Source organism: Eptesicus fuscus, chromosome 16, assembly GCF_027574615.1.
Source record: "Eptesicus fuscus isolate TK198812 chromosome 16, DD_ASM_mEF_20220401, whole genome shotgun sequence".
NCBI lineage: Eukaryota > Metazoa > Chordata > Mammalia > Chiroptera > Vespertilionidae > Eptesicus > Eptesicus fuscus.
In genome coordinates this window covers 34,879,440-34,906,225 of record NC_072488.1, presented here as the reverse complement: position 1 = coordinate 34,906,225, position 26,786 = coordinate 34,879,440, and the positions used below count along the sequence as shown (strand labels likewise).

Here is a 26,786-nt window from a genome sequence, read left to right as displayed (position 1 = left end):
TTTCACAACTGATCTTAAACAATGCATATGTCAAATAATATTATTTAAGAAATATAATATTAAAAAATAATTAACTCACTCTTTATAATGTTCCTTATTTCCTGGGAATGACTGGGGATTTACATGGGCAAGAGTAATAAATTCATTCCGTTCCAAGTTTCCAACAAGCACACGGATTTTAGATTCTACTAATCCAACCCTAAAATACAAGACAAGATTTTTCCATATTAAATTTGGAAACTACATCCAAGTAAACAAAATAGCACTATCAGCTATGATGCTTTACATATTCACTTAAAAAATTCAGTCCAATATATTAGTGACTCTTTAAAATACTATTCAAGTAAAAATGACAATTACTTAGTCAATTTCTTTTTTCCCCCTTTTTAAAAAGAACTCATTTATTTAATGCATTCCTGATCTAATACCTACCTGTTAAGACCATACCTATAAACACCATACCTACCTGTAAAGACCATAAAATAGTCTTGATGTGAGCATGTTTAATTTGTTTCTAAATCTTTTTTCACTTTCAAATTTTATGTCTAAACTAGAGGCCCAGTGCACGAATTTGTGCATGGGTGGGGTCGGCCAGCCTGGCCCCAATTGGGGCAGATTGGGGCTGGGCCTGTCAGAAGGAGGAGATGGTGGGAGGTTGGCTGGTCGGCCCGCCTGCCCCAATTGGGGCCTGATCAGGGCCTGGCTGGCTGGGGGGGAGGGGCTATGGGTGATTGGCCAGTGGGCCCCGCCCCCAATTGGGGTTGGGGGCAGATTGGGGGCGGGGCTGGCTATGGGGAGGGGCTGTGGGCCGGCTGACCCCATGGGCTGAGAGGGGTGGGGGGGGTGCCGATCAGGTGCCAGCAGCTTGGGGGAGGGGCCATTGGTGGTTGGCCGACGGGCCCTGCCCCTGATCAGGGTGGGGGGACTGACCTGGGGTGGGGCCGAGGGGAGGGGTTGCAGGAGGTTGACCAGCTGGCCCCATCCCCTATTGGGGTGACGAGGGGGGGGGGAGAGTGTGATCAGGGGCAGAACCAGCTGGAGAGAGGGACTGTAGGCCGATCAGTGTGGTGGGGGACCATCGAGGGCAGGGTTGGCCAGGGGGAGGGGCTGCAGGAGGTTGGCCTGCTGGCCCCACCCCCTATTAGGGTGGGGGGGTGATCGGGGTGGAGCCGGACAGGGGGAGGGGCTGCGGGCCTATCAGGGTGGAGGGGCCCATAGGGGGCAGGGCTGGCTGGGGGGAAGGGCTGCGGGAGGTTGGCCGGCTGGACCCACCCCCTGATCAGGCCAGTTTGCTGGCCACAGTGGGCGTCATAGCGACTGGTCATTCCAGCATTCTGGTTGCTGGCTTTTTATATATATAGATATAGATTCTAAGGCTAATCTCGGATCAGAAGGAAGGGGGCAGGGGGAATGGGAAAAGATTAACCAAAGAACTTATATGCATACTAGAGGCCTGGTGCACAATATTCATGCACTGGGGGGTTGGGCGTCCCTCAGTCTGGGACCCCTTGGGGGATATCCACCTGGAAATCATGGACATCCCCCAAGGGGTCCTTAGTGCTGCCTCGGAGGCGGGAGAGGCTCCCACAGCGCCGCTGCACTCACCAGCCATGAGCTTGGCTTCTGGCTGAGCATCAAGCGCACTGACATCAGGGGGTAGCTCCTGCGTTGAGTGTCTGCCCCCTGGTGGTCAGTGCGTGTCATAGCGACCAGTCGTTCCCGTTTGGTCGATTTGCATATTAGCCTTTTATTACATAAGGTATGCATAGCCCATGGACACAGACAATAGGGTGGTGAAGACCTGGGGTGGGGCAGGATCTGGGTGGAGGAGAGAAAAGGGAGGAATTAAGGGAGGGGACACCTGTAATACTTTTTCATCAATAAAGATATATTTCTTTAAAAAGGTAAGATATGTTTAAATGTGACCCAAAAAGCTAGTAATTGGCCCTTAATTTATGAAATACACATATAATACTCTTTCACCAATAAATATTTTTTAAAAGGCTAAGATTTTCACATAATTGATACTAGATATTGCATTTAAAAATTCACTAAAATCTGATCAGATACTCCTAAAATATCCAAAGTTTCATCAGATTTCTGCAACTTTCTATCTCACTTAAGAAATGTGACTGCTATCAGCTATCATATTAATTTAATGATTTTAAGAATTAGAAATACCAGCTACAAGAATACTTTTACATTTTTTTAAACACTAGAAAAAGCTTACACATTATAACTGTCTGTGCTCCAACAGTAGTTATATAAAATACTGAATTATTCTTCAAGGTAATCTAAATGAGAGATTGGCAAACTTTCTCTATAAAAGGTCAGTTAAAAGTTTTAGCCTTTGTGCTCCATTGTTTCTGTTGCAAATGTTCAACTCTGCCTTGTAGCAGGAAAGCAGCCATAGACAATATATAAATCAGTGGGTGATGCTCCATGGTCATGTACAAAAATCATTAGTAAGATTTAATAATTTTGAAAATAGATAAAGTGTTTATGGTGGTAACATATTTATATGGTGCTTTACCATTTATAACAGTAGGTAGAGAACGTGAAATATAAGTCTTACCATTCTAGATGGTTTTCTTCTGTTGATGCACTGGCAGTCAATACTATATAATGTCTATGAAGAATTTTCAGCAACAATCAGGGGAATAAAAAACCATAAACATTGTTAGTGTCTGCTTTTCCATCTTACTTTTTCTTTCTCCCAATGAACAAAAGAGCTAATGCAGGCACACAGTTTATGAAAATCAAAACATACTTTAATTTTTACAAAATTAATTCTAGACACTGCAATGAAAAACTCACTACAAACAAAAAACCCCCACTAACACTGGGTTATATATTGTGCTACTACAATATAGAAACATATCACTTAGGAGTTCTGGTAACCTATCCTCTCTCATTTGAAATATATGTGACAAGTGTGACCTATCATTTATTAACTTTGTAATAAGTTTAACGTTCTTACACACACATACAAAACGTTTATACACACATATACAAAATGGAAAATTTCAAATACCTATACTTTTGAAAAAAATTTGGTGGCTCAAGTAGTTTGGACCAATCTGATTTCCCTTGAAGAATTTCACCTGTGACTGCAAGACCTAAGTTTAAAGAGAGAGAGAGAGAGAGAAAGATTTTAAACAATGACTATCATATTATCAGCTTTTGCACTATTGTATTACCCTACCCCCAAACCTCTAATCCCACCAAATTCTTGAGTTAAAAAAAAAAAAAAAAGTAACTTTATTATGTTCTTTCTCAGAACATAAAAGTCAACTTCAACCAGATTGGGCCGATTCCATTTCTGGCCTTAATATTATAATATATTTTGGAAAACCAATTATTGAAAAAATAAATACACATTTGAAAGAATTTTAAGAAATAAGAGGCACAAGTAATTGCAAAATAGAATAAAATTGTTGTCAACCAAAATTGTGGGAATATCTAAAGGGCAATAGGGCCAATAGGTTTACCTTGTTTAAATTCTTCTACCATTACTGTTCGAGTTGATGTGGACACATTATACGTAGAATTCTGTTGTGGGTAGGCAGGGGTGATTATGGGCATGAGATGATACCTATCTGATGGATTTACCTGTGAAATTAGAAGCAGAATAATTGATCTATTCTCCTATTTCAGTTGTCCTCACTTCATTTCCCCAAAAGTCTGAAGAATATGAAATATAAATTTAATACTACATTTCCTCAATTCTAAAAAGTACATTTCCCCTCCTCAACTACATTTATTTCTGAAGTCAGATGTGACTGACAGTCAATGGAAACGCTGCAGAAGTTTATTTTCCCCCTGAAAAGCTGTTAAATTGATGGTGCACCTTATAAACAATAGTCTCTTAGAACCAGGGAAATACAGTATCATAGCTGCAAATAAGCACTGTCTGGTCCAATGGTTCTCAATCCTCTTTCTGCACCTATTTAATGGGTGACTTCCCCTATGTTACTCAGAGAAATGAGCAATTACTATAAAAGCAAATTAAAATCCAAGGTGAGTGAGACTTATGCTATTTTGGAACCATGAATCTGCTTTTTAAATTGTACTGCAAAGCAAATCTTTTACATATATGCTTCAGTACTGTATTAGAAATTATTTGTAAGACAGTTTTAAAAATAGATTATGACATTTTGGTTGATACACCCACTCCCATAGTCTTATATGGGTGATTTTTAATGATATAACATTTGGCTTATCATTGGAAAAACACATTATCTGCACCAAAAAATACAGCAGAGGAAGGGAAGGGACTATAATTACATTAGAAAGAAGATGAGCAGGCACAAGAAGAATTATCTTTAGATTATAATTTAGAGAATTGTCCTTTTCATAAAAGACTTAATGAAATTCTATAATAAGTCACTTACCCGAGGATCCCAAACAGGCAAATTCAAATTGCTTTCTTCTGGTTGCTTCAGCAGCACAGGATTTGGCCATTCCCTAACATGATAAGACAGATTAGCTCACACAGGACCTCACCTCGGCAACCATATAAAATGTTAAAATCATTTGACTTTGTTCCAACTTTCATACAGCAAAAGTTTTGTGTATTTGGCATTAAAAAAAAAAACCACAAAAAAACGGAAAAAAGCTGTTCATTTTAAAGCAGTGTTCTCTGAAAGGGCAAATACTGTTTTGCCCATTAGCTGTATCTAATTTAAATCAGAATGTTTCCTTTCCTTCTCATTTACTTTCAAGGATTAACTCTGACAACAGCAACAGTTAATATTTACTGAAAATACTAACAAACCCATGAAGCAGCTATGATTATAATATCTATTTTACATGAGATCTTAAACGACCTCGACATAATTAGTAATTGGCTAGTATTGTGACCACTCTTTCAAGCTAAAGATGCACATTTACAGACCCCCGGAAAGTGACATCTGGTGTCCCAACACTGCCTCATATTTGATATTTTTAAACTTTTAATGAAAAAAGAAAAAAAAAAAAGGGCCGAAACCGGTTTGGCTCAGTGGATAGAGCGTCGGCCTGTGGACTGAAAGGTCCCAGGTTCAATTCCGGTCATGGGCATGTACCTTGGTTACGGGCACATCCCCAGTAGGGGGTGTGCAGGAGGCAGCTGATCGGTGTTTCTCTCTCATCGATGTTTCTCTCTATCCCTCTCCTTCCTCTCTGTAAAAAATCAATAAAATATTTTTTTTTTTAAAAGAAGGAACTACTGTCCTTATGAAAAAAAAAAAAAAAAGGGAAAAAATAATGTAAGCCCTGGCAGGTGTTAAGAGCATTGGCCCATACACCCAAGGGGTCTCGGGTTCCATTCCCGGTCAAGGGCCCATACCTGGGTTGCAGGTTCAGTCCCCAGCCCTGATGTTTCTCTCTCTCGCCCCCATCCCCCTCCCTCCTTTCCACTCTATCTAAATCAATGGGAAAATATCCTCGGGTGAGGATTAATCAAAATAAATTTTTAAAAAAGGGAATGTTAAGACAATAAAAAAAAAATCTAGACATAGCTCTTAAATTTCCAAACAAATTTCCAAATAGGCAGAGGTTAGTAAATAAGTGAAAGTATGCATATGAATACTTACCACTTGGAAAACACTAAAAAGAACTTATGAACTAAAGTAGAAGCTGCTGCATTTGGATATAATTGGCAAGTTCTTGCAACTAACATTGCCCAAGAGACACCACCAAGGAATCCCAGCATGTTGGAATAAATACCACGTCCTATAAAATTAATATATTTGTTAATTATTGTTAGGACCTACTATCCATGTCATTCAACTCTAAAGAACAGGATTACTTCCTTCATAAGACTGTTGCTTAGATCTCTTTCCCTCTATAGAAACATTAAAATCTCCCAGCTGGGGTGGCTTAGTGGTTGAGCATCAACCCATGGACCAGGAGATCAAGAGTGTGATTCCAGCTGCAACTGATTTGGCTTAGTGGATAGAGCGTCGGCCTGCGGACTGAAGGGTCCCAGTTTCGATTCAGGTCAGGGGCGCGTGCCTTGGTTGCGGGCACATCCCCAGTGGGAGGTGTGCAAGGAGGCAGCTGATCAATGTTTCTCTCTCATTGATGTTTCTAGCTCTCTATCCCTCTCCCTTCCTCTCTGTAAAAGATCAATAAAATACGTTGTTGTTTTTTAAAAAGACTTTGATTCCAGGTCAGGACACATGCCTGAGATGCAGCCAGGATCCCTAGTAGGGGGCGTGCAGGAGGCAGCCGATCAATGATTCTCTCTCATCATTGATGTTTCTCTCTCTCTCTCTCCCTGATATCAATAAAAAATATATTTTAAAAAACACACATTAAAATCAATAAGTAGACCTTCATGCTAGGCCTCATCTTATTAGTAAACCATAACCTGCTTACCATAGCCCCCTACTTTGTCCTCCAATACAGACACGCTTATTCCCTATCTCAATTCTGACTGCCCAACTAGACTCCACTGATATGACACTGGAACCTCCCACATTTCAATATTTACGGTTGAGAAAGAAATGAAAAAAGGCAAGATATCTGGAGAGTTCTATAAGTAGGGAAGAATAAACATTTCATTAGTAATCATATTCATGGGCATTTTAAAAATCAAGTGTAAAGCTGGGGACTAACTTTAGTATTTTGCATAATTATTCTGCATAATTTGCATAACTTTAGAATTTTCCATAAAGCACAGCACATTACTGATCACTCAATTCTTGTATGGCTATTTCTTATAGCAATCTATAAAAAAGCATTACCATATTTCAGCAAACTTAAGATACTTCCAATTATATAATATAGCATGATTTTATATCCCATTAAGAGAAAAAATATAAATTTTTATATATCAATTTCAGATATATTAAATGTGAAAGATATGCATCTAAGAATTAACAAAACATGGCATTTAATCTGTAAGGGAAGACAAATTACTTGTGATATCCTCTCAGTGTAAATTACTTTATCTGACTATACAAGGTAACTGAGCCAAAAGATAAATTCTACTTAAGGTCTTTTTAGATGTGCACTAATATTATGGTAACTACTAGTTATATTTGGCTATTTTTTTTTGAAGGGGGATGTAACAGCTTTTATTGAAACATCATTAACATACCTTAGGATTCATCCATTTAAAGTATAAAATTCAATGGCTTTTAATATATTCTTCACCCAGTTGTGCAATCATCACTATAATCAATTCTGGAACATTTTATCACCCTCAAAAGAAACCTTTAACATCACATTTCCTGTGCCCCCCAATCCTCTATAACTTAGGCAACCTATAATCTACTTTGTCTCTATAGATTTGCTGTTTTGGACATTTCATATAAGTGGAATTGTACAATATGTGGTCTTGTATGACTAGCTTCTTTCATTCAACATAATGGTTTCAATGTTCATATATGTTGTAATATATATCAATAAATACTTCATTCCTTTTTTATTGCCAAATAATATTCCACATTATGGGTATAGCACTTTTTGTTTACCTGTTCAGTTTATATAATATGGTTGTTTCTACTTTTTTACTATTATGAATAAAGCTGCTATGAACTCTTGTGTATCAGTTTTCGTGTGGACATACCTTTTTACTTCTCTTAGGTGCTATTTAATTTTAAATTAAATATAATTTAAAATTTAGTTCCTCACTTGCACGTTTCAAGGACTTGGTAGCTACATGGTTACTGTATTGGACAGCTCAATAGGAAACATTTCCAACATCACAGAAAGTTTTTATTGGAGAGCACTGTTTCAGACTATGGAAAAGCTGGTGCCAGAAGTGTAGCAGTTAAATGTAGTTACAGACAGTACAAATGTGCTGTGACAGCTCAGGACTGGGCCTTTTACTAACCATATCCTATACATTTAAACGAGTGCAGTTCCAGGTTTTATTAGAAGGGTGTTATAGTGTAAAAACAAAAACAAGTTAAAACTGTCACTGTAGGCTTTTCATTTAATAAATTTACTGAACACTTACTATAAACTTTGTTGGTGATGGGGAGATAAAGATAAGTAAGACAGTCCTGCCCAAAGAGAGCTCAAAGATCAGAAAGGAGTTCATTCTTCAAGTCCTAACTTATTTCGACTGCCTGGCTGAAACCCAAGGTGGAAAGTCAGGGGCTTTACAGTTTTCACCCATGGTAGAAAGAAATAGTTACACATTATAGCACCATAACTATTGCACCTGAAAAAGAAATAGCTTGCCCAAAACTTACTGGACCTCAATCGGTATCAATAGGCTCAAGAGTTTTCGTGTATGCTTCTATTATTAGCAACTGAAAATGATAATTTTGCCAGAATGGCTACATCAATAAATCAACAAACATTAAGTGCTGGCAAGGATATAGAAAAAAGGGAACTCTAATGCACTGCTGGTGGGAATGCAGACTGGTGCAGTCACTGTGGAAAACAGTATGGAGGTTCTTCAAAAAATTAAAAATGGAACTGCCATTTGACCCAGCGATCCCACTTCTGAAAATATATCCTAAGAATCAGGAAACACCAATCACAAAAAATATATGTACTCCTATGTTCATATCAGCATTATTTATAATAGCTAAGATCTGAAAACAGCCCAAGTACCCATCAGTAGATGAGTGGATAAAAAAGTGTGGTACATTTACACAATGGAATATGTGGCTGTAAAAAAGAAGGATCTCTTACCCTTTGAGACCGCATAGATGGACTTGGAGACTATTATGTAAGCGAAATAAGCCAGTAAGAGAAAGACAAATATCACATGATCTCACTTATATGTGGAATCTAATGAACAAAATAAACTGACAAACAAAATAGGTCCATAGGTATGGATGCACAGAACAGAATAACAGATCTCAGTATGGGTTGGGGGGTGAGTGGACAGTAAGAGATTAACCGAAGAACATATATGCATATATGCTTAACCCATGGGCATAGACAACAGTATGGGGAAGGCCTAGAGTGGGGCAGGGGTTGGGTAGAAGGAAGCAAAAAGGAGAAAATGGGAGACTTTTGTAATACTGTCAACAATAGAAAAGAAAATTATAATGCAAACATACAATAAAAGAGTTGGGATACTTACGTTTGGCCCATAATTTGACTGCTCTCAGGGTGAGTCTAAAAGTTTCTTTATTTGGCACTAAATGCAAAATTTCATCAGTAACTCTACATCCTGAAAAAGATAAAGCGTTCATATTTCATTATGCAACAAAAACCCAGTTAATTCAAAGACTTTCATTTAAAGAATTAAATTCATTTAAAGAATTCAAAAGCACATGGGTAAAGCAATACAATATTAAAATAAGAGATAGGTCTGACTATCTTTTTAGCATTCTTCCACATTTGACTTGACTGTTAATCAAATATCCCAAGTTATTTAAGGGTGTTATTGCAAAAAAAAAAGAGTGTTATTGCTTTAATGCAAATCTTATTCACAAACACTGTGATTTACTGTTGCACTCTGGAAGGACAGCAAAACACAATGATTCAGTTAAACAAAAGATACTATGAACCAGTAGTTCTCAAAGTATGGTCTATAGACTACCCTGGGAATCTGTAAGATCAAACCTATTTTATAATTGCACTAAGGCTTTCTTTGCCTTTTCCACTGTGTTAACATGTGCACTGAAAGAAGTGGTGGGTAAAACTGCTGGTACCTTAGCAGTAAATTAAAGCTGTAGCAACATTGTACTAAGCAGACATGTTTACTGCCACACATTTGCAGTTAGAAGAGAGCTATGGAATCTGTGCGGATATTTGAACATGTTCAAGGCAAGCTGAGCTACCCGTGTATTTTTTTAAGGAATACCAACTTTACTTGAAATAATGATTGACAGACAACTATGGCTATTCATGCTTGAGTATTTAGCAGATACTTTCTCAAAACAAAACAAAGTGAGCCTTATATCAAGGAAAAAAATGACAAAATTTGTTGCCAATAATAACATTTGAGTTTCCAAGTAAAAATTAGAATTTTGGATAACTAGTATCTGTTACTGTAAGCTTGACAGCTTTCTAATACTTAGACTTGTCTGATGGTATTGAAGATATTAATAAATGTAATTTTGATTTTATAACAAAATGTGAGTTAACATTTAGAAGAGCCAAATAACTTTGTGAACCAGAATTTTCCAAATGATCAAGGCATCAACGTACAAAATCAAGCATGGGTAAAAATCCAATTAAAGAACAAGACAGACCAATGCATTTTTAATGTAACAGTTCAAAAAGTTAACTGATATGGTTTTAGATTAGATATTCTAACCTTTTGAAAAAGATCACTTTTACTCAGCAATAAAAGGAGAAAACTACTGATATATACTACAAACATAGATGTACTTCACAAACATTATAAGTGAAAGAAACCAGACACATAAAACTAATGATCCCATTTATATGAAATGTCCAGGAAAGGCAAATCTATAGAAATAGGAAGTATATTAGGGGTTGCCTGGGACTGGGGATTTGGAAAAGGGAATGATTGCAAATAGGTATGAGGGATCTTTTGAGGATGATGAAAATGTTCCAAAATTCAATTGTGGTGCACAACTATGAATATACTAAAAAGTACTAAATTGTATACCTAAAAAGAATGAATTTTTTGGTATGTAATTAGACCTCAATAAAACTGTGGAAAAGAAAAAAAAACAACTGTCACTGGTCAAGTTTTAGTGTAGTATCAAAGAATATCTACAATTATCTTCCCTATTCCAATTATATATCTCTTCCTATGCTTCAATCAAAACAACCACATAAACAGAAGATCTTTGGGGTCCTCAATAAATTTTTAGAGTGTAAACGGGCCCTGAGACCAATACGTTTGAGAACCACTATTACAAACATCAACAACATTCAAACAAATTTCTTTTAAAGATGTTTAAATGTGGTCAGAGAAATGTGTATAGAGAAAATTACATCATCATTTTAAAAATGATTTAAAAGTCTATTACTAGTTCTGCAAAAAGATCTCTATATGTCAAATTGTTTTCAGGCAGATGGCTGAGGTTTCTTTTTAGAAGCTTACCATTTAAGCTGCGAATACACCTTATATCAAGGCTTCTCAGTCGAGAGTCGTCTCTTAGATCTAAATTATCTGATATGGTTTGTATTGCCAGTCTTGCAAAAACTAGGTCAATCTTTGGAAAGATACAAAAAAAGAGAAAAATATTACTTTTTCTCCTTCTAGTCCATTCTCCCCCTTCCCCACCTCAAAAACGTAAAATGTTGTAATTATTAGTTTTGGAAGTTCTTTAAAACTTCAAAAGGCCTATGTAGGCAATCTCAGATGCGAAAATCACCGAAAACTTTTGTGAGGGCAATTGAATCTTCAAATTAAGGGAAAGCATTTTAATTTTAACATATATGCCAAGCATTAAAAAAAAACAAAAACCCACCAACTTAAGACCTTATAAGTGAATTTCCAGATAAAGATGGCAGATCCAACACACATTTACATTCACTCCCTCTTGAAACCCCTCTAAAATACCAGCAAAATTTTGTTTTGTTTTTGTTTAGTTTTATTTTGTTTTTAAATGCATAATGCACTAGGACAAAGGAAAATATGAGACAACACAAAAATTATGAAAGCTGGAAAGTAGACGGTTAAGTGGTAACAGACTCAGCAGATCTCAAACAGCAAAGATTAAAAATATTTATAACCAGGAAATAAGGACAAGAGGCTATAAATACATACATAACGAAGAGGAATAAGAGAATAAAAAAATTCTTAGAAATTAAATATGTGGAAAGTTTGGAAGAGAAAACCACAAAAAGCAGAACAAAAATATGAAGATGTGGCCAATAAGTGGAAGGAAAAATTTTGGAGAAAAAAATGGGGGGCGGCAATCCTAGAGGTCCAGCATACAAATATTGGGAGCCCCAGAAAGGAGAGAGGAAACAAAGGCAGGAAATCCAATGGAAGTCAATACAATTTCCAAGAACTGAAGGGCAGGAGTTTCTAAGTTGAAAGAGGACTACTGAATACCTAGCATATTTGATTGAAAAGAGATATACTAAAATATATCACCATGAATTTTATAACTGTGAAGACTAGGGGGGAAAATCATGTAAGTATCCAAAGAGACAAAATAGATCACATACAAAGGATGAGGAATTAAAATGGAATCACACTTTTCAACACAGCATGGAAGCTAGAAGACAATGAAGCAAGGCCTTCAAAATTCTGAGAAGTATTACTTAGCCAAACTACCATTTTGGTGTGAGAAAAGAAGAAAGACATTTTAAACATGCAAGATCTCAAAAATATGTGCTCTTTCTCAGGAAGCTAGTGGGTGAGTGCCACTAAAATGAGAATCAAGAAAGAAAACTCTAGAGAGAGGCAAGAGGAAATCCCAGGATGATAGTAAAAAAAAAAAAAAAAAAAGATGTTAGGATGTCAGCTGTATGTATCAGCCATGGAGAATAAATCAGTGTGAATTAGAACAGGTGAGAAGATTGTGAGATATTTTTTCAGAATGATGACAGAATACCTGAGAAATTTATTTAAAGGAGATTTAGACAACTATGACAGGGGAGTTTGAATTAGTCTTAAGAATAAGGCCCAAGCAAACAAATCGCAAAGCAATTAACATAATATTATTATGTTAGGAGATTATGGAAATGAGACTAGGGTAGGGATGAAAGTTGGTTCATTTTCCACGGTGAGAAATCAACAGATAAGAGGAGAGAGGAATGTGAGGGTCTATTTAAAGACTATTTGATTAGTTAAAATAGATTAAGTCTTATTTTAAAAAAAGAAAATAACTCAAAAAGCCCTTATGGGTTCCATAGTTCAACTTTAAAGTCAGAAAAATATTAAAACCACTTACCTCAATTCCATCAAATTCAAATTTTATAACAGGTACAAAGGCATCTTCTACAGCCTACAAAAGAAGAAAAATTTATATATATATATATATATCACACACACACACACACAGTAGGTCCTCGGGTTATATCGGAGATCCGTTCCTATGGCGTTTTCGTCAGAAAAGTCAGAACCCACCTACATAAGCACCTATGTCACTCACATGGAGCACCTACACAGCAGTAATGAAGTGAAACGGTAAAAAAAAATTTAAAAGATAACAATTCCTGACCTTTACTTGAGGTAAATAATAAAAAACAAAAAGCACATATGTACATACGTTGAAATGACGGAACTTTTTTTTAATAAATAAATGGGAGATGGTGACGAAACCACGAAATGACGTACGTTGAGTCCAACATAACCCAAGGACTGTCTGTATATATATATGGCATAATCCTTTCTACATCTTTCCTACCTGCCGATAATATAACTGTAATCCTTTCTACATCCTTCCTAATTGCCAATAATGTGAATTCCTTTGCTCCCAATTTGTACTAAACTCAAAAGAAAAAGTGAAAATGTTTTTGGCCTCACATTCTAGGTAAGTACTTCTACTTTGTGACTGTTATTTAAGATGCACAAAATATCTGACAGTTGTTATCTAACTTAATCTCCTAAAAATATTCATCATAAACTGGCAGGCAGAATTGCTATCATCTGAGTACTTATTATTGTTGATCAAATTGAAAACTGATTATTTACAAAGAGCACTTGTGTTAGAAATTAAAATACAATCAGAACTTATGATTAATCTATCAAAAAATAATACAGTCAATATAGTTTGGATTTAGTAGAAAAGTCTGAGTCTTCCTTAATCCTAATATAAATTTTTAATCTTCTTCTCCATTCCCACACACCCAAATAATGCAGAGCCTTTGAACTTCACCTTATCCTAGCATCTCAGATAGTATTAGTACTATTCACTCGGTTAGTTCCCCCAATCCCTCCTTCCCATAAACTATGTCTTGTTCACTCTTGTATTTGTGGGACTAAGGCCAATGTCTGATGGATCATTAGTGCTGAAACTAATTTGCTGAATGAATGGCTACATATCTACATATATAAAAGCCCAGCGACTGAATGGTGGAACTACCAGAACGACTGGTCGACCAGTTGCTATGATGTGCACTCACCACCAGGGGCATATGCTCAATGCAGGAGCTGCCCCCTGGTGGTCAGTGCACTCCCACAGTGGGAGCACCACTAGGCTGACCAGGATGAGCGGCGCTCCCACAGCGGGCTGATCACCGCAGGCCACGCCCCCACCAGTGCACGAATCTGTGCACTGGGTCTCTAGTATACATATGAAGGGTTACTACTAATTAAACTTTATATATGTAAATTATCTCATGGGTCCTCAAAAAAACTTTATAAAAGTGTTATTATACGCCATCTCCATTTTACAAGAGAGGAAAACAAATGCTCAGAGAGAATGGGTAATCACCAATATCTAAGAGCTAATATTTGGTAGATTTCTAGATTCAAATCCAGATGTGTAAAACTATAAAGCCCATGTTATTAATCATTATCCATTATTTTAACAAGATAGAGCAACTTTTTAAGAAATATTTTAACAATCGTTAAGCCCTAGCTTTTAGAGTTTTATTAACAAGTTCAAGATACTAAATACCAGAGGATACTTACTCTTAAATTTCTAATGCCATCTTGATGCTTCAATTTTTCAAAAAAAGACTGAAAAAAATCAGATCTCTCCACATGTCTTGGAGCTACACAAAGTGCATCAATGTCAGCTCCTACAAATCAAAGTATTTCTTATCAAGAAGAGCATATTATGTATCATATTTTTGTTAAGTACACACAAACATGTAAAAGAAAACATGTAATGATAGAAAATGCTAATAATAATTAATTCTGAGTAGTGACATAATGGGAATTTTTTCTTCTGTATTTTAAAATTATGAACAAATAAAAGTTTGTTAGTGAACATTTTTATTAGTAAAACACAGGAAAGCCGTTACCTTTGGTATGTACTCCAAGTCTATAGGAGCCAAAAGTGAAAATTTTACCACCAACAGTAGCCACAACAGAAGGTGGGAGATTCTAAAATAAAATTAAACAAAAGGCATTCAATTATTCAAATTATTTAGCATAAAAGTTACCTAACTGCTACAGATACATACTGTATTTGTCAACTTGGATAAGCTGAGATTTGTAAAAATATTTCAGAGCTCTTTTGGTTCCAGCTTGAATAAGGAGGGAAGACAAAAATCCATGCCCACTACACATGCACACATCTCTATATAAGAAAAACACTTTTTATCACTTGACCCTACTTGTCCCCTCCAATTGCATATCTTTGGCTCCATCACTCTCAATAGTCACAAGGAATTTTACCCAACTAATTAATGCTCTTTCAGCTCTCTATATTATCACTAGAGGCCTGGTGCACAAAATTCTTGCATGGGTAGGGTCCCTAGGGTCCCTTGCATGGGTAGGGCCAGCTATCAGGGCCGATCGTCCCCCGGCTGCTGGTCAGGGCCTTCCTTCATTCCACGTCGCCCCCTCGTGGTCAGTGCATTTAATAGCGAGCAGTCGAACTCCCACCGGCACAATTTGCATATTAGCCTTTTATTATATAAGGATACTCTTGACTAATCCCATCTGCCCTTTGTTTTTTTGTGACAGATAAGCTTAATATCTTGATCCTAGCTCGGCAACCTTTCTGCCCATACTTATACTCATTCTTCATCTTTTTGACTTACAATTTAGTTTATACCACCTCCTTAAATTCTAGGATATTTAACAGTATCATAAAGCTATCCTTTTGCCCTTAGTCTTTATTTTCTCTTATTCCACTGTGTACAAAATTCACTGATTGATATTCTTAACGCTTTGCACTCGGATGTTGAGTGTGACTTCACACGGTTAGCAGTAGAATAAAGGAATCGAAAAAAGCAAGCGAGTGCAAAGGGTTAAATTACTCTATTATAACTCTTCTACTTGAAACTTCCCAATACACTCTTCCCTGACCACTGAGGTAAGGATCCTTGGATCCTAAAGAAGTTCACAATATGCTCCTATGAATCTTTCTTGCCTCGTCTCCTGATCTTCCCTTCTGAAGCTCCAACTGCCAACAAGTCACACAATCCGGTTTCCTGCCCATTGCATTTGCCATTTTCCCTGCCTTGAATGTTTGCCCATCTCAATACCATCTATTTTTCAAAATTCACTTCAAGTTTCACCTCTTTCATGAAGCCTTTCCTAATTATCTTCCCCTCCCCCTCACTGCTCCTCTACTATTATCTTTAACCCCTTTTATACTATATTTAGTGATCTTCCTTTTTCTGTCTGTAAGTCCCACCTCTTCAACTATATTTAAATTCCTTAGAAGGTGAGAATGGTGCCTCCTACAACTCTTATTTCCCCACAATGCCCAGTGCAAATTCCAAAGAATAATATCTGCTGATTAACTTGAATAAAAATATCTTTATAATAGGATATTGTTGTTACTTCCTCTACTTAATAAATATTAATGTTATAAGGCCCGGTGCACGAAATTCGTGCATGGTGTGTGTGTGTGTCCCTCAGCCCAGCCTGAACCCTCTCCAATCTGGGATCCCTCTCACAATCCAGGACTGCTGGCTCCCAACTGCTTGCCTGCCTGCCTGCCTGCCTGATTGCCCCTGCTTCTGCCTGCCAGCCTGATCACTCCCTAACCACTCCCCTGCCAGCCTGATCGACGCCTAACTGCCCTCCCCTGCGGCCTGGTTGCCCCTAACAGCCCTCCCCTGCCAGCCTGGTCACCCCCAACTGCCCTCCCCTGCAGGCCTGGTCACCCCTAACTGCCCTCCCCTGCAGTCCTGGGCCCCCCCCCAACTACCCTCCCCTGCAGGCCTGGTCGCTCCCAACTGCCCTCCCCCTGTAGGCCTGTTCCCCCCCCCAGCTGCCCTCCCCTGCAAGCCTTGACTCCCCCCCCCTCCAACTGTCCTCCCCTGCAGGCCTGATCGCCCCCAACTGCCCTCCCCTGCCAGCCATCTTATGTCCACATGGGGGCAGCCATCTTTGACCACATCGGGGTGGCGATCTTGTGTGTTGGAGTGATGGTCAATTTGCCTATTACTTTTATTAGATAGGATAATTTTATAGCTAGAATGGAGTTAGTAAATTTATTGATGACTAATGTAAATCAAAGTATAGAGAAGCGAGGACCTTTTATTTTACCCTCCTCCTAAGACCTTCCTACTTTGAAAAACATGATTCTTACATGACATATGAGAAAGTAACACACCAAATCTCCGAGTAAAATATTTTTGCCACAAACCTAATAACTAAAATGATTTGATTTGGAGTTACAGACTGTTTAAATATCCCAATTGTGTATAGAATATTCAAATAATCTTGGATCTAACTCAAATCCTTCAGATATTTTCCAAACTAAAACATGCATAAATGAAGGAATTATAATTGATACATAAAATGACCAATCATCTTATCCATGCAATAGAAGATGTTAAAATCAATTTAAATTTTTAAATAAGTAGATATTTTATTTACTTTGCTTTTGAAAAAAGCCAAGTTGTGGCAAAGTCTCAAAATTTTAACAATGGTTTTACGCCTAGATTTTGAATGAAAACCAGCTACAGGGTTTTTATAGATTAAAGAACTAATTGATTAAAATGGAATAAAAAGCAATTTTATTAATTAAAAAAATTTTGACCTTGAAAATCTAAACGTCTACTGGATTTTTCTTTTAAGTGCAAAGAAACCATGCAGTAAGAAAATTAGGTCATCTCTCAACAAATTAATCTAACTCTTTTTGCTAATAAATGCACCCTTGAATGGGGATGGAAACAAGTTGACATAAAGACCATACACAAGAAGTTATGAAGCTGGTTAGTCTGATTTTAAAATAATTCTAGCAAGTTGGGTATTTGGTTTGCACACCCATCGAAATTATGGACTGATTAGAGAGGGACAACAGGTTTCCCTAACATTTTTAAAAATATGTATTTTATTGATTTTTTTTACAGAGAGGAAGGGAGAGGGATAGAGAGCTAGAAACATCGATGGGAGAGAATCATCGATCAGCTGCCTCCTGCACACCTCCCACTGGGGATGTGTCCGCAACCAAGGTACATGCCCTTGATTGGAATCGAACCTGGGACCTTTCAGTCCACAGGCCGATGCTCTATCCATTGAGCCAAACCGGTAGGGCTTCCCTAACATTTATTTAATGCCTGAGCCCTGTCCTGGGGTTGTGCAGGTGAACAAAACAGGCCTTTTTCTTAAGAAGTTGATCAACTAGTAGCAGAGATATAAATATGAATTCTTTTTATTATTCATGATGACTAGCATTTAACTTGCTCAAAATACAACTTATCTGAAAATTTCAACTATTGAGAGCTCAGAAATGAGCCAATAGCCATTTGGCAGCAAAAGTAAACAGCATAGAGATCATTTATCTAAACCCAATGACTACAAACTTAGTAGAGTCCCTCATAACCTTATTCATAATTTTGTTTAAAAGAACTCAATTTTAAATATGTATCATAGGTACAGAAAGAAGTAATAAAAGTTGTAAAGAAAAGGAGTCTAACAGATGTTTATGTAATTTCTAAACCCATGCAGAGTAGAAAGTGAATTTGCAGAGACACATTGACTGCTCTGAGACATTAACTTTCAGCTGACTGCTGTTAAGGGCAAGATGGGAAAACTATAAAAAACAAACAAAAACCTTAATATACAACAGTTTGGGCCACTTAGTCAAAGGACAAATAGTATCACCAGTTGGAACATCCCTACCTCAATTTAGTACAGCCAGTAATATAATATTCATAATGATGATTCTCAAATGAAAATAGTTATATTAAAAATACTTACAAAAGCAAATACATAATTAATTTTAGAAGAAAAATAGTTAAATTACCACAGGAGAAAAAGTTGTATAATTATAAATTAGGGTTTGCAAACTCCTATGTCTCAGGGGTCACGCAGGTATGCAAATGAGGAAAGTACCCATAAGACACAAAGAAACTGACTGATAAATGACAGGTGCTGCTTCAGAGAGGGCAGGAAGTGGGGAAGCTGTGAGGCATTCCTGCAGAGCAGAAGCCCAATTCCATTCAAGCCTCTTCCTGCCTTCCACAAAGGCAGGTCCAGTATTGCCAGAGCTGATATTTCACAAGAAGTCCCAAATCTGGCTTTTTAAGTAAAGTATCTTAATATTTAAATTGTGGTCCACTACTGTGAGTCATGCAAGATATTTATGGGGAGTTTTAGCTAATTGGCTACCTCTGAGGTAAACCCTCATTTTTTTAGATTCAACTGTCCAGACCAATTCATTACCAAGTATACCAAAGAGCCAGTTTTAATGTATTTCAGATAATTCTCAACTTCTACATCTTATTACCAGGACTAAAGAACAGGATGTAATGAAACTATGAATTCAATGCAGTTTTAAAGTCTTACCTTACTCTCACTAACATCGGAAATCCACTCTTTTACTAAATTGTTCAATTTACCAAGAACAACCAGCCTATAATAAAAAAAAAATGGCATGCTTTATATTAAAAAACAAATAAACAAACAATATCTTAGAAAGCAACTAAGTATATAGGCAGTACCTTTGTGTTGGTGTTAGGGTAAAGGCATATTATACACACATTAATGCTATCACCTCTCTCTGGCATTCTTAGGTTCCTAAGAGTTCCAAAGAGATGATATATGTGACAATAGTGTTTCCGTCTTTGAGTTATTTTCAAAATTCAAGAAGCCTAATAAAGTCAAAATTATCTTTAAGAAAGCTGCAAAGGCCAAATGAGTTATCAACTTTTTTTGGCCCTACATTGGAATAAAAATCAATTCAATGTGATAATAATAGAGATTAGCATTCTCTCATTGAAAGTCATAGGTTTTTGGATAATTACAATGGGTAAATTAATTATTGGCTGCTTTTTATGAAATAATATTCTTAATAAATGCAATTTGATATTAAAACAAATTTGCAACCAATGGCATATCCAAATCCACATTAAAAGGAAGAAGAGCCTGGCTGGTTTGGCTCAGTGGATAGAGTGCCAGCCTGCAGACTGAAGGGTCCTGGGTTCGATTCCTGTCAAGGGAATGTTGGCTGCAGGCTCCTCCCTGGCCCAGGCCCTGGTCAGGGCACATGCAGGAGGCAACCAATCAATGTGTTTCTCTCACATCGATATTTCTCTTTCCCTTTCCCTAAAAATCAATGGAAAAATATTCTCAGGTGAGGAGTAAAAAAAAAGAAAGAAGGAAAGTAGAGTTTAGGCATCTTAAAGATAACATGAAAAACTGGATTCCTGGGTCTGTCCAAACTTGCTTCTTCCTCAGCCTTCCCCAGGTAATGAAATTCCATCCTTCACGAGGTGCTGAGACCAAAAACCTTGGCATCATTTTTTAAAAAATATATATTTTATTGACTTTTTACAGAGAGGAAGAGAGAGGAATAGAAAGCTAGAAACATCGATGAGAGAGAAACATCGACCAGCTGCCTCCTGCACACCCTCCACCGGGGATGCGCCCGCAACCACGGTACATGCCCTTGACCGGAATCGAACCCGGGACCTTTCAGTCCGCAGGCCGACGCTCTATCCACTGAGCCAAACCGGTTTTGGCCTTGGCATCATTTTTGATCCTCTCTCCTCTTTCTCTCTCACACATTCCAGTCATCAGACAACCCTACCTTTAAAACACATCCAAAATTCTACTACTTATCATCACCACTGCCAGCCACCATCATTTCTTCCCTGATTATATTAGCCTTCCAACTAATTTCTCCAGTTAAGATTTGATCTCTCTTCAGACTATTATTCTCAATATAGCAGCCAGAGTGACTGTGTTAAAATATGAGTAAAGCATGTCAATCTTCTGGTCAAAACCCTAATAGCTTCCCATTTCACTCAAAGTAAAAGCCAAAACTTTTGTTTTTTGTTAATCCTTACATTAGGGAGGAGAAGGAAGAGGAAGGGGATAGGGGAGGGAGAAGGGGAGAAACATGGAGGTGAGACACCTTGATTGGTTGCTTCCCGCATGTGTCCCAGGGATGGAACTTGAACCCAGGTCCGTGCCATTGACTGGGAATCAAACCTGTGACCTTTTGGTGTGGGGCCTCAATCTAACCACTGAGAACACCAGCTAGGGCAAAGCCAAAACTTTTATAATGGCTTACGATGTCCTGACCTTCCCCTCCGAACTTCTTTCTACCTCACTTTCCTTAAGCCCACATTCCCCTACTTACTCACTCTGCTTTAGACACCAGGCTACCTTGCTATATATTCCTTAAAGCGGGTTATACTCCGACCTCAAGCCTTCTGCTTAGAATGCTCTCCCCTCAACTATTCACATAGCTCCTTCATCTTCAAATTTTTCGTGAAATGTCAATGAAGCCTTCACTGACAAACTCCATTCCCAGCTTTTTCTCAGCATCACTACTCTTTCCCAGCAATATTCATCACATGTAACATATATTTATTTTACTTATTTGGCTAAATGTTAATCTCCTTCCCTAACAATCACCTAAAATATAAATTCCAAGAACGCCAAGATTTCTCTTCATTTGTCCTCTTTTAAAAAACGTTTAGGCAGGGACATAATAGGTACCTGATATATGTTTACAGAATTAATGATTAAATAACATACTATAAAATATTTTGCATTTTTATGTGACATACCTGTGGTTCAATTCTTCCTCATCTTCAAAAACTCCAAATGGTTTCATGGCATCAATTAATTTCTGTGTGTAAATGTGATCAATTTCTTTAGGACATGCCAAGCTAATTGGAGAAGTGATTCCATAATGCTTTTGTTTACGCTGGCTGTCCAGCACGGTGTTTCTGTTCAAGAAAAATTAAATACCAGAAGAAATTTAGAGCATCATATCATACTGATACATTGAATCTCTCAATTCACTTATTTAATTTAGCTACCTTAAAAGTTTACTTATTAGTACTAACTGCTGGTGTGGGCATTTTTTTTTTTTTAAAGGAAAAAAGGGTGTTTTGTGTTTATATTGATGAAAAACTATTCATACTATCTTCAGCTTTCATGGCTAGCATATCTTTTCAAGTCAAAAGCAGCATGTGTTGGCATCAGGACAACTGTGCCAACACCACTCAGCTCAAAGAGCCTGAAGAGGAGTTGGGCTAGGGCTACCTCTACTATACCCTACGGACCTAAGTCAAGTGCCATCTAGAGTCAATCTCTGAAGCAGTCAGCCACTTGAAAGAAAGTAAGTAAAAACAATGTTTTTCCCTCCCTCAGGAAAGAAATAAAAACATTCCATTAGAAGGTCCTTGTGAAATATTCTTACTTGTAAAAAGAAATCACAAATAGATTTGTCTTTGAGATACCCAACTTAACATCCATTGCTTGAATCAGAGTTTATAGTCCTAACATTTTGTGAACACCTTCATGTAGACTGGTACCCAGGCCATTTTCACACTGAATAATTATCAAATTCTTTACACTAAATGGCAACCAGTTATAGAATATAAGCACCTCTTGAAAAGATCCTAGACATCAGGAAATTACAGTCCTGAATATAGCACAATAGAATTTCTGAGATTTTGGATTTACACAGAATAATTTCAAAATAAAACTTGGGACCAACATGGATTAGTAAAATCTGTAATTATAATAAAAAAGGAAAGTAAAAACATACAAAATAACCAACTAATCCTATCACCTATCTTAGGTATCCTTTCATGAAGGACCATTAACACCTACAGTAAGAATGTAATCTCATCCTAAGGAAATCAGAAACACCAATCAGAAAGGATATATGCACCCATATGTTCATAGTAGCACAATTTACAATAGCTAAGATTTGGAAACAGCCTAAGTGCCCATCAGCAGATGAGTGGATTAAAAAACTGTGGTACATCTACACAATGGAATACTACGCTGCTGTAAAAAAGAAAGAACTCTTACCATTTACAACAGCATGAATGGACCTGGAGAGCATTATGCTAAGCAAAATAAGCCAGTCAGAGAAGGATAAGTATCACATGATCTCACTCATGGAATACAATGATCAACCTAAACTGATGAACAAAAATAGATCCAGAAACACAGAATCACCTCAGAGGGAAGGCTGGGGAGTGTTGAAGGGATAAGAACTTGTCTGCATTTAAGCATAACAATGGACACAGACAATGGGGTAGAGTTGAAGGCCAGGGCTGGGGGGTGGGGACAAGCTGGGAGAGGGCAATGGGGGAATAAGGGGACACATGTAATACTTTCAACAATAAAGAATTAAAAAGAAAAAAAAAAAGAATGTAATCTCAAAGTACACTCTTGTATGTGTGCGTGTGTGTTGTTAATCCTCACCCAAGGATATTTTTCCATTGATTTTTAGAGAGTGGAAAAGAGAGGGAAAAACAAACATCAATGTGAGAAACACATCGATTGGTTGCCTCTTGCAAGAGCCCCGAGCAGGGCCTGGGCCAGGGAGGAGCCTGCAACCAAGGTACATGCCCTTGACTGGATTGAACCCAGAATGCTTTGGTCCACAGGCTGGCGCTCCATCCACTGAGCCAAACCAGCAAGGGCTCAAAGAGCAGTCTTTTAAATGAATAAATTAGCCTTGTAAACATTAACACACAAAAATACATGATTGTTTGTTTTTGAATTTTAACTGGTCAAAACATTGACTTATCACATGCTCTTTAGTTAAAAATTTCATTAGGTAGGGAGAGACAATCAAATGTAAGTTAAATAGTCTATATACTTTCCAAAATAACGCAAACAAAAGAGAAACATCAATACTAGTGACTTTCTTTCTGGTTATTTATTTTGATGCAGAAAAAATAAAATTTGCATTAGTTATTTCAAGTTGTAACTTCTTTTTTAAAGATTTAGCTCTTTTACCTCTAAGAGAGCTAAAGAAGCATTTGGTATTGTTTGGGCGTGTGTATGTGTATGTTAAATGAATGGGACAGGCCAATTATACATGATCATTCAATTAATTGCAACATTAACCCCGCGAGGTAGGTATTGAATAAGTGCCACATTACAAGTACCCAAGGTCTAAAAAGATAGGAAGAATCAGAACTCCAAAACTCAAGATCTTACCACCACTCCATTCTCCTTTCCATAACTACTTCTGTCCTGACACTACTTATGATCTTGTGTCCCATCTTCTAAGTTCCTACGGGCACTAAAATTCCAAATCTATGATTCTGAATCTCCCTCATCTGGGGTGGGAGGGGGGGAGTGAGAAGGCAAAAGAAGCCCACATTCCTTTCAAGCCATAAATTTCACTTATGGCTAAACATGTTGGAGAAATTCCAGTACAAGTGTACAAAAAGACAGGTACAAGAATGTTCACTGCTACACTGTAACATTTAAAAACTAGAAACATGTCCCCCTGGCTTAGGTTATTTCTCTGGTCAGGGTAAGTACAAGAAGTCACCAATGAATGCATAAATAAGCAAAACAACAATTTGAAGTCTCCCCTCCCCTTCCTCTCTCTAAAAGATCAATTTAAAAAAAATTAGATCTAAAATTAGAAACCATCTAAAATAGTCACTAACAGGAAAATAATGAATTAGGGTGTATCCCTACAATGGAATACATTAGTTAATATGAGTTAACTAGATCTAAAATTAACATGGACAAAGTTCCAAGATACTATGCTGCCCTAAAGAAGCAAGTTGCAGAATGAGAAATGTGATGCTGGTTACATAAAGCTTCAAAACAATGCCAGTTATGGGCATACACATAGTATGTAGTAGCAGCGTTAAAAACATGCGGGGAAAAAAAACAAACAAAACAAACACAAAAAACACCCCACCAAATTCAGGACTGTGGGGAGAGAGGCGAACGGGACCAAATCAGAAGGTAGGAGGAGGGATCCTTCAGGTGTATTTGGAATGATTTCTTTCCAACGAAAATATGCCTCCACACGCGCGCGCACACACATATATATAATATTATGCTTTGGGAAAGATGGATGGTGTCTACACAAACGATGCTTACGTTATCCTCGGCCTTTTCCCATGATTTCCTAATAAAACACCACGTAAGAAGGTACAACAAGATCTTCCGCCGAGCACGGAACCCGTTTTTTTTGACTTACCCAAGTGTGAGCAGGAGTTACAGACCGGTCGGTGTGCTGTGGGGAGGTGGGGAGGGGTGGGGAGGGCTGGGGAAGGGCGAAAAGACCTTAGCCGTGAGTAAGGAGGAACGAGCCGGGGTAGGTCATTCACTCTGAGGACCTGGAGACCCGGGGACGGCGGGTCGGGAAGGCGGGAGGGGGGCGCAGGGGGATGGTATCTGCGCCAATGCAGGCGGGAGAAGAGACCGGTCCAGACACTGCTGGGGCGGGAGAGTGACCAACGATTTCCCCCCCCAACGACACTCGCTTCTCTCCCACCGCATCCTCGCCAAGGGGCGTCCTCGGGGGCGCGACAGCCGAGGGCAGATGGGGACTCCCGGAGTCCGTCAATGTGCAGGGGGTATAGCCAGGTGAGCCGCCGGGTGGAGAGGAGGTGCCCCGGCCGACCCGGGCGGGGAAGGAGACCCTCCCTCCCCCGGGTGAACTCCGGGCAGAGCAAACGGAGTCCCGGGCCGCCCCCCTCAGCCCACCCCTCGCCGCCTCACCCCCCAACCGCCGCCCCCGCCACTACTTACGCAGACGTCTCTTTCATCGCTTCCTGCGTCTCCCTCACCGGCGAGTGTCGCTCGCTCTGGAGTCCCGTCCTGGCTCTTCCCCCTCCTCTGGTCCGCTTTCCTCTGGTCGCCTGTCGCTCGCTCGCTCACTTTCCCACTCACCACGGCCGAGGCAGCCAACCGAGTAGTGAAAACACTACATAACCGGCTCTATTTATGACAATACGGCGCGGACGACGCCAACATGGCGGCGCTTCCCAGCCTGCCCCTCGCCCGCGAGGCCCCGCCCCTCGAAGCCTGGCCCGCCCCATGCCCCGCCCCCTCCTCCCTGGGGTCGCGGGAGGCTCCTCTGCCCTGGCCACGCCCCCTCCTCCTCGGGGGGCGCGGGAGGCTCCGTTGGCCCCGCCTACAGGGGCGCGGGCTGTGGCTGCGGTAGGAAAGAGCGTTTAGTCCTCCTCTTTGTCTGTGGGACTGTTAATCGAGGCAAATTGCCTGGAAAGTAATTTGGAACATCTTTTTCTTGTTTTTTTCTAATGAGAGCTGGTAGCATATATTTTTTAAAAGATCAGAACCTTGCGTAGCAAATACTGTTTTAACCCTCCTGGTATTCCACATCTTTAGTAGGAGTCATACGTCATCAATCTACTTGTTGAGATTCTGTCGTGAGAGGGTCACATCCAGGAACGTGTAACTTTGCAATGATCCCCGGGAAAAAGCAAGCTTGTAAATTGCAGGTTAATTGCTCAGTTCTAAGTCCCACTCCCACTCCCCTCATGACAGTTAATGAGGGAGGTTGAGAGGAAGCGCTAGCAGTTTGCAATAGGAGGATACGTGTAAGGCAGACTAAAAATCTTACACTTTCAAATAGTAGAGATCATGTTCCATGTGAGTGTGAGGATGAAAACGGGGGGAAAATGACGAATTTTAAAATGCTGAAGCGTAGGAATAATGTAAAATACTAAATCATTACAAGAAAAAGGATGTCAAGCAGCTGCTATTTTTTTCCCCTCGGGTGTGACTCAGAGACACAGTAAATAGAGGAGACTACTTATAGAATTATTCACTTATTGAAAAATATTTATTGAAAGCCTAGCCTGTGCCAAGCATGTTTTAGGCTCCAGTGATTTCATGGTGCATAAAACCAGACGTGTGGTTTAACTTCATGAAGTTCAGAGTTTAGTGAGGAAATCAAATATAAATAGTATCCTTCTGTTGCAGAACTAAAGCACCTACAATGTGTCAGGCAGGGGCGATACTTAATTGCTGCCCTCAAGAGTTCACAGTCTAATAGAGGAGAAAAATCATGCACAGAGTCCAATGGACTACACATGGTCTGTGATACAGATGGGGTCAGGGAATTTAGGGA

General features: G+C 38.7%; 1 protein-coding gene across 1 annotated transcript in view; it reads right to left on the bottom strand.

The window, feature by feature from the left end:
- PAPOLG (poly(A) polymerase gamma) overlaps nt 1-25,680 on the bottom strand; it is a 40,440-nt gene extending 14,760 nt beyond the window's left edge. Inside the window, exons 1-14 of the mRNA XM_054728016.1 lie at nt 25,442-25,680; nt 21,481-21,642; nt 19,250-19,316; nt 14,800-14,881; nt 14,465-14,574; nt 12,780-12,833; nt 10,976-11,087; nt 9,035-9,124; nt 5,577-5,715; nt 4,395-4,467; nt 3,492-3,612; nt 3,035-3,119; nt 2,576-2,629; nt 80-199 (exon numbers count right to left, since the gene is read on the bottom strand). Coding sequence (XP_054583991.1) covers nt 80-199; nt 2,576-2,629; nt 3,035-3,119; nt 3,492-3,612; nt 4,395-4,467; nt 5,577-5,715; nt 9,035-9,124; nt 10,976-11,087; nt 12,780-12,833; nt 14,465-14,574; nt 14,800-14,881; nt 19,250-19,316; nt 21,481-21,642; nt 25,442-25,458 — 1,286 coding nt within the window. The 5' untranslated portion in view covers nt 25,459-25,680. The remainder of the gene's footprint in view (nt 1-79; nt 200-2,575; nt 2,630-3,034; nt 3,120-3,491; nt 3,613-4,394; nt 4,468-5,576; nt 5,716-9,034; nt 9,125-10,975; nt 11,088-12,779; nt 12,834-14,464; nt 14,575-14,799; nt 14,882-19,249; nt 19,317-21,480; nt 21,643-25,441) is intronic.
- Between the last annotated feature and the right edge of the window lie 1,106 nt (nt 25,681-26,786).